The 8376-nt window shown below is 40.2% G+C and overlaps 1 protein-coding gene across 1 annotated transcript; it reads left to right on the top strand.

The window, feature by feature from the left end:
* Positions 1-1840: 1840 nt before the first annotated feature.
* LOC144665565 (uncharacterized) lies at positions 1841-7222 on the top strand. The gene has a single exon (XM_078526817.1). It carries the CDS (start codon positions 1856-1858, stop codon positions 3221-3223), a length of 1368 nt encoding a protein of 455 aa, XP_078382943.1. The 5' UTR covers positions 1841-1855; the 3' UTR covers positions 3224-7222.
* Positions 7223-8376: the final 1154 nt, after the last annotated feature.

The raw sequence follows: 8376 nt of genomic DNA, 5'->3' as shown, positions 1-8376 counted from the left end.
TTTTTGTTGGTGCTTCTTATGTGTAGTCATATCAATAGTGACCTTTCATTCATTTGCCGGGGCCGACAGGCGTACTTGCCAAGATGTTTTAATTTTACTCATGTAGCGCGTAGCGAGGCGTACTCACTTCAAAATGTAGGATTTCAATGAAACTTGATCGATACGTTCTCAGTACTCGTCTGCTTCAATATTATTCCAATCCAACACTAATTCGTAGAGTACAAACATCGCGCAAAACGAGTACAAATGTCACACGATATTTGACCATATTTGTACTTGTCTCATTTCCCCGACCCAGGCCAAAAGATTAAAAACCTTGGCAAGTCATGTGTGACCTGGGCTCCCGCAGTGCTATCAGAATGGAATTTTCAAAAGGAACAGCATCTTTTCATTCCGTTTACGTGTTGAAGTAACTGTAACGTTCCATTTGTCGAAAAATTCTCACCGAAAACTCCATGTAAATGTAAAGCGCTAATTATTTTCGATTTCAGTAGTACGTTCTCAGTACGCTCAGTCTGCTTCAATATTATTGTCACTATTATTAAGGTCACGCAACTCTGGGTAACGCTGGTTTTTGCCGGGTATTCGTTTTCGTATATACGGGTCTTCGTTTTCGTACGGGTCTTCGTTTTCGTATGGGTTTTAGTTTTCGTACGGGTCTTAGTTTTCGTATGGGTCTTAGTTTTCGTACGGGTCTTAGTTTTCGTATGGGTCTTAGGTCTTAGTTTTCGTACGGGTCTTAGTTTTCGTATGGGTCTTAGTTTTCGTACGGGTCTTAGTTTTCGTATGGGTCTTAGTTTTCGTACGGGTCTTAGTTTTCGTATGGGTCTTAGTTTTCGTATGGGTCTTAGTTTTCGTACGGGTCTTAGTTTTCGTATGGGTCTTAGTTTTCGTATGGGTCTTAGTTTTCGTACGGGTCTTAGTTTTCGTATGGGTCTTAGTTTTCGTACGGGTCTTAGTTTTCGTATGGGTCTTAGTTTTCGTATGGGTCTTAGTTTTCGTACGGGTCTTAGTTTTCGTACGGGTCTTAGTTTTCGTATGGGTCTTAGTTTTCGTATGGGTCTTAGGTCTTAGGTCTTCGTTTTCGGGGTCTTCGTTTTCGTTACTACCGAATAAATGGTGACGGCATTCGCAACATGATTATGTTCAGTTATGTTGTAATTTTTTAAACTCATGCAGAGAGAATTTTATTGACTCACAAACGATAACACATTGTAATCCAGAATTATAGGGATCCATACCTTGCAATGATTACAAAATGATACTTGTGATTTTTCCTCTCTTCGAATATTCGAATGTTTCCAATGTTTCTGCTGGTATACCATCCAGTAGATGTCAACATAGCGACAATTAGAGCGGTTCAAATCAGCGACAGCGGCAAACGCGTACAAGCCGATAAGCACAAAAAGCTACAACTGTTGAACAAAACTGAGTGATGTTTGAGCCATACAATATATTTCTTCTCGTAAATCAATAGAAGCCGCCTTCTACCGTCCTGAAAACTCCTTGGCCTTTGTTGTGACGGACGCTTGACGCGATCTCAGTGCGATAAAGAAACGCCGTTAAAAGTAGCATTCTAGCCGCCAAATACCTCTGAAATTTCGCCTGGTACGACAATTAGGGACCCTAAATGTATCTAGCCAAAAATATATCCGAAAAACGGCCAGTGCACACTTTTCGACTTTTCAACACACTTTTCGACTCACGATCTGCCAGTCGTCTCCTTCGCTTCTTCTCTTCCTTCCCATGATTCCCTCCGTGTTCAGCAGTCGACTCAAGACGGACTCAAAAGACGACTGGGGACGAGTCAGTCAACCTGAATCTTCCCGCGATTCTTCCCGCGCGTTTCTTTAACATGGCGGAGTCTGAGCTAGGCGAACGAAAAGAAGGGAAATATCAAGTAAACTTTACCAATTGCAACTTTTATAATAGTCCCCCGGTTGTTGGTGACGGGAACACCGTAAATAATTACAATAGTTGCCTTAACTATCCTGAGGAGTCAACGAGTTCTCGATCGGGAGGATTTCGAATGACAGCAATCCATGGAGATGGCGGTGAATGGCGCGGAACAAAAAGAAAGCAAAGCAAGCTCCGTTTTCGGCAACGAAAACACAGACCTAAGTTGTGCCCGAAAAGAGGTTCAAGCGAGAGTGACGAACAGATTGTCAGGTATAATGGGCCAGAAATCTTTTCAACCGTTTCAAGCGATTCCGATCTTGTAAACACAAGCAAGCTCTACTCTGTTCTCAAGAGCCTTCATCCTCTGCGAGACAGCGGGAACTGGAAGGAATTCAACAGCCTCGCAGATAGCATACTTCGCGCAAACAAGGGCGACCTAGAGTTGAAACTTTTAATACAGATCGAAAAGAGCGTAGTGGTTAGTTATCAGAATGATTTGGAGAAAGCCGAAGCGATGGTTCTAGAAGCTTTGCAAACCCTAAAGGGAATTTCCCAGGAGAAAGCGAAAGTGGAAATGAACCACTTTCTCGTGACAATGGCCCACCTGCATTTGACTGGGTTCTATCGGCGCCAGAACAAGCACGGTAAGGCCAAGAACAGTATTACTTTTGCCGAGCAGAACTCTCGGAAAGGAAATTCTCGTTTTGTCAAGGCACTTATTTATTATGAAATGGCAAGTAATTTGACCAAGTACATTTCTTCCATTCCGCTTGATCGGTCAGCACGCGAGGAGCTTGTGGAACGAGCAAAGAACTGCATGAAACAGTGCATAGACCTCTGCGTTGAGCTCGACAAAGATGGCAGCGTTTACATTAAGAAACACCATTTTGGTCTTCTTAAACTTGCTTTGATGGACCTCAATTGCCGCACAAGAGCAGCTCGGGCCCAAATCACAAGCTCAAGATGTATTGAAGAGGCCAAGAACTGCCTCAGAGTGGTCGAAGAAAAGTACGAGGAGGAAATGAGCGAAGGACAAAGAATACAGTTCTTTGTGGCCAAATCAGACCTTAATTATAGACAGAACGATTTAGAAGGAGCCATAACTCATGCAAGCAAGGCTTTAGACCTTGCCAAAGCTCATGGCTTCAGTTTGGAAATAAATGCAATCAAGGACAGGCAGGACGATATTACGAAACTGATTACATCAAGGGAAACTATGACTTTGGAAATGTTGCACGCTGACGAACATATGGAGTCTTTATCATCGAGTACTTCACCATCTCAGAAAAACTCTCCTTACTCTTCAGGCTGTGAGATGGAGTAAGTTACATTGTATATATCAAAACTTCCTGTATCAAAATGTAAGGTGTAATGCAAAGACTGCCAAAGTGAATGGGTGTGAATTTAATATAACATAAGGTGTGTAAAAAAAATAGAGAAAATATGTAGAAGAATAACAGTTAAACCATATTTAAGTTAACTTTTATCACAGAGGCAAGCCATCAATACATTTTCTCTATTAATTTTTACCCATGTAGCCAGGTACCTCATTACATGAAATTTTTGTGACACGTTAATTTCGCAGGCCCAGCCAGGGAGGGTAGTGGGATACCAATATACCCCATTTTTTTCCCATGGGATACCAAAATACCTGAAAACTGCAGAAACGTCGATACCAAATACCTAAAATCTGATAACAAAGGGTGGCGTAACTAGGGGACGGACATTTACTTGTTTGGAGGGGAGGGATCCAATTTTTTTCTTTCTAGACAAACAATTTTTAATATGTTGTTGTCTGTGTAAACAATTCTTTTCGGGCTGTGACTTGCTGCAGACAATTGTTTTTGTATGTCCAGATAGTGGCCTTGGTTGCAGGTTATTTCATAATAGAATTTAAAACAAAACATGTCCTTTTCCTCTTTTTTTAAATGTTTGCAGTGAGCAGCACCTGCGTGAACAACTTTGTGAACATTTTTGTATACGTGTTTCGTGTGACCTGTGCTCACCTGTTTTGTTCAGGGTGTCTTACAGTTACACAAACAAGTAATTCAGGGTTTTCAATGACATTTTTTATAACTAAGCAGCTTCCGATTGGGAATAAGTTGATGTGACTACAGCCTAGGGGGGTCTGGGAGCATTCTCCCTCAGAAAATTTTGATTTATATCATGATGTATAAATGGCTGACTATCTATTGTCATCAAACTATTAGTGTTCTCCTTCTCATGTCTGCAACAATTTATTTGAGCCTTTTTGCTCTTGCAAACAACTTTTTTAAGGATTGTTGTTCCCTTCCCCATCTCCCACTCGCAGCATGCACTCGAGTACATTACGCTTATATACAGAATTCCAAAAATTCAGGAAAACAAAATACTTAATACCCGTATTTCATCAAAAAGATACCGAATACTTTGGTTAAAAACACCCAAGATACCGTATACCCAAAACCCCTGGCCGGGCCTGATTTCGCAATTTCATGATTCTAAAAACTTGCGAAATTAAAGTGACGCTAACGATAAGTGCGAAATATGCACACCTCATAATCACAAAATTAACGTGTCACGAAAAATTTCATGTAATAAGGTACATGTAAATTAACTTGATTAAATCTGTGTTAATTTATGCAGTGGTGGAAATCTGCCTTCCATGTCACCATATTTCTCATAGTACTAATGTTGAAAGAATTTCGTAGGATTTTAGCTGGCACATTTGGGTAATCAGCAGAGCTGTACTCTAAATTTGTTGTGCAGCAGAGCCCGGGTGCCACAGGCAGCCTACTTTTGTCTTTGGGCAACTTGTATAACTTTGCTGTCATAAAAGCTTTTTAGAGTTTGGCACCCAAGATTTCTTACATAAGAGCCTTTGGGCACCCAGGAATTATTCTAAGAGTACAGCTTTGATCAGGGTGTTTATTCCCATGATCTGCCCATAAGCAATACTCCTTATAAATTGTATGGCGAGATGTCCAATAAGCCATTTCTGAGTTGTCCATAACATCTGTTTCAGAACGAGTCCTGGTGCACAATCTTCCACATTGAAAAGAGTTTGATTTGCAAGACAAAAACCATTCAAGTAAAATTATTTCCATATGAAAGGTGTGCACCAAGACTCATTTTGAACAGGGGGGGGGGGGAGAAACTTTCTTTGTAACACAACTCAAAAATGTGGCGTAGCGGTGCTGGGGCTACGGAGTGTGCGCAGTAGCTATCGAATGGTTGCTAAGGGCATAGTGAATAGCTTGACAAAGACCTTTGTTTAGTTGGCATGTTTTGGCGTTGACCGTGCACAAAACACAACAGCTATTTGCATTTTGTTTGTTCCTTTGATGTTTGCAGGACATCAAAACAACAGACAGTGATTACGGTGACCAGTCTGGCAAAAGTAAGGCTTGCTTACCAAAAACCAATCAGAAATGAATAAATATTTTGAATGAATAATAATTACATTTATTAAGTAGAACTACAAATTATTGTTTTCCTTTTAATGTACATGCAATTTAAAATACTGTAAAAGCTCTATCAAGTCTCCCTCCCTCCAAAGAAAGTGCCAGTAAATCATGTTGATTAATAAACAAGGAAACAAGGCAGTTTTCCCCTTTCTAAGTTAGCACATTTACTACTTATTGTTGCCATTCTGTGAAAGGTGTTACCAAACATCACTAAAACATTGAAAAACTCACTTTATTTCTTTTACATCTACAAGATATAAAAGAAATTACCCTAAGTGGACTGTGATTACCCTAACTAAATATGGTTTGAGAGAAGTCCCACCCCCCAAAAGTGCTTAAAGTTAAAGAAATAAGCCCCCCCCCCCAAGGGGAGGGGGCAGGACTTACTACAGCTGTTATGGAAACCAAATAATTTCTAGAGGGAAAACAACCTAAAATTCACAAAATGGTTAATTTTGAAATTGAAATTACCATTGTATGTACATGAAGTTTGAAATAATTTGTACATTAAGATTTGTTAATACCGATAATAGTGTATAGTTATGACTTATGCAGTTAACAAGTCAAGATATGGGTTCTATAGAGCACCAAGTCAAAACTAATGATGATAACCTAGCATTAGCCATGCAGTGTGCTACAAAATTGTATTCTTTTGCTTGCTTGATGTGCCTATGACATTACATGTAATTATACTAAGGCCAGGGGTGGGCTGTGGGTGGGCTGACATTTGGGAATAGTATATATAATACATGTGTTAGGGGTGAAGCTGTGAGAACCAGTCAGTGACTGAAGCGAGCCAGTAATGCACAAGACAATGCAAGTCACTTCGTGGTTACGCCTGAGATGTCTCCTCACTGGCTTTACACCCAGGCTCCTTCTTGCGGCTTTGCCACTCATGTGTATTTTCAAACTTCAGCCTGCTCGCAGGGTGGACTGAGGGATGAAAGTTTGCCCTCCGGCTGAATACCTGCATGGCTTATTTGCACCTCAAACACTGGCTGCTGTGGAAAGGGGCTGTTAAATTTTTTTTTCTATTTCAGTCAGTTTTGAAGATTGCAACATTTGTGTTTATTGTTTGTAAGCAGATACTTGAGGAGGGAAGTTGAGCCAGTAAACGTTCAAACAGGGCCCAGTTGATCAAATAGCACATAATGCTATAATTTGCTATCCACCAGAAATACCACTATCCAGTGGATAAGTGCTAGCAAAACTTACAATGCTATCCACTTGATAGTGATTTGTCCAGTGGATAGCGTTATCTGCCCTTTGGACAATCATGGCTGGAGCTGCAGCAGTTGATGTACCTCCCTGGCAAGTTAAAACCCTTCAATGTTGTTTGATGTGCAATTCCTGCATTCTGGGGGGGATTTGTGACCTAAGGGGGCTTTCATTTTTTACTGCATGGAGGGGGGTTGGCAAAATCACTTAGAGTGGACTACGAATATTACCCACCCCTTCCCACTTTCTTGGTATTAAAAAATGTCACATCCCCCTGTAGTTCTTCCTAACCCTAACCCTAAGACTGCCCATAATTAACTGGTACCCCCCCCCCTCTATTTAGCTTCCAAAAATAATGTAACCCCACACAATCTTGCCAACCACCCCACTCCATGCACTAATAAATGAAAGCCCAATAACTGTACAAATGTAGATGAAACATTCATAAAATTGTTTTTATTTTAATTTTGACTTACCAGTATCTTACATTTTAAAATAATTAGATATCTACCAACTCCTATTTCTTGTTAGCACAACATACTAAAATGTTTATATACATACTTAAATTATTTATTAATAATTTAATTTAATATTACCTTGACTCCTAATATTGTAATAATTTATGATTTGTTCGAGAAATTTTGAGAGCTACATAGTTTATTTTAGTTTATTTTACTCACTTATTTTAAATCACGGATCGAATAAATGATTTATGTAAGCGTATGAACGATTTATGTAAGCGTATGAATGATTTATGTAAGCGTATGAATGATTTATGTGAGCGTATGAATGATTTATGTAAGCGTATGAGTAATTTATAAAAGCATATCGAGTGGGACGTGACTACTTGAAGTGCACAGTGTTGTGTTACAATTTAGGCCGTTGGAGATTTGAGCGCTCTGTAAGACTTTTGGAGTCTAAAATAACGTGAAATAAAAGCGCTCGACGAAATAAAATTTTACCTTCTTTTCAATAAAATAAAGAAAATGTGCTCACCTTTGCTGATTTCTGTTGTCCTTTTGGGCTATTTCATCGTTTTTGGGGGGTTTTGCGGTTTTTGTGCTATTAATCCGAGTCGGCTACCCCCGGGGGGGGGGGATCCTCGTCGTCTCGCTTAGGGGTGTAAATTTCGGATTTTTGGTCTCGCTTAGGGTGTTTCGGACAAAACGCCAATATTTTTAGCCATAATGGTCTCGTTAAGGGTTACACCAGAAGAAATAAACAAATATAAATTCTATTCTTAGTTTTTTGGTATCTTTTAGGGGTCTAGAAAAGCTTGAGCCACACCCCGATTGGTCTCTTTTAGGGGTTCTTTTCAAAATTTCCGAGGGGTCTAGATTTCCGAAAAAAATTTCCGAGGGGTCTAGAAAAGCTTGAGCCACTCCCCGATTAGTCTCTTTTAGGGGTTCTTTTCAAAATTTCCGACGAGCATCCCCGTCCGTTTCATATAGGAGTCACCCCCGGGTTCGGCTAGCAGTCCTCGCAAGGTAGCTCAAAGTCTCACAGGAAAAGGGATGGCTCAGCGAGCCATTTATATGTGAACTTGCGTGAACTGCTACTCGACTCTTTCATGTCCTCTTTAAATAGCAGGAACGAGGGTGGTATAGGATTGGTCCGTGAAAGGACTTTTTTCATGACGGTTTTTTCCCCGTGAAACGTGATTGAGGGTGGTAAACGTTTTTTTCTTCTGATCCGTGAAAGTTTTTTTCCTCGTAAATCATAAAATGGCTGTTTTATTTTTCGCAAAAGATGGTCTAAACCCCACACACCACCCTTTGGCATAACATGCAGCGATAGAGCATTTTTCCCGTGG

This window comes from Oculina patagonica, chromosome 9 (genome assembly GCF_052425735.1).
Source record: "Oculina patagonica isolate OP01 chromosome 9, crgOcupat, whole genome shotgun sequence".
Taxonomy (NCBI): Eukaryota; Metazoa; Cnidaria; class Anthozoa; order Scleractinia; family Oculinidae; genus Oculina; species Oculina patagonica.
The sequence above is the reverse complement of the archived record's forward strand: the minus strand, read 5'-3'. Positions and strand labels throughout refer to the sequence as shown.

Excerpts from the sequence above, each read along its gene's own strand:
- LOC144665565 (XM_078526817.1), top strand. The coding sequence starts at position 1,856 with ATGGCGGAGTCTGAGCTAGGCGAACGAAAAGAAGGGAAATATCAAGTA.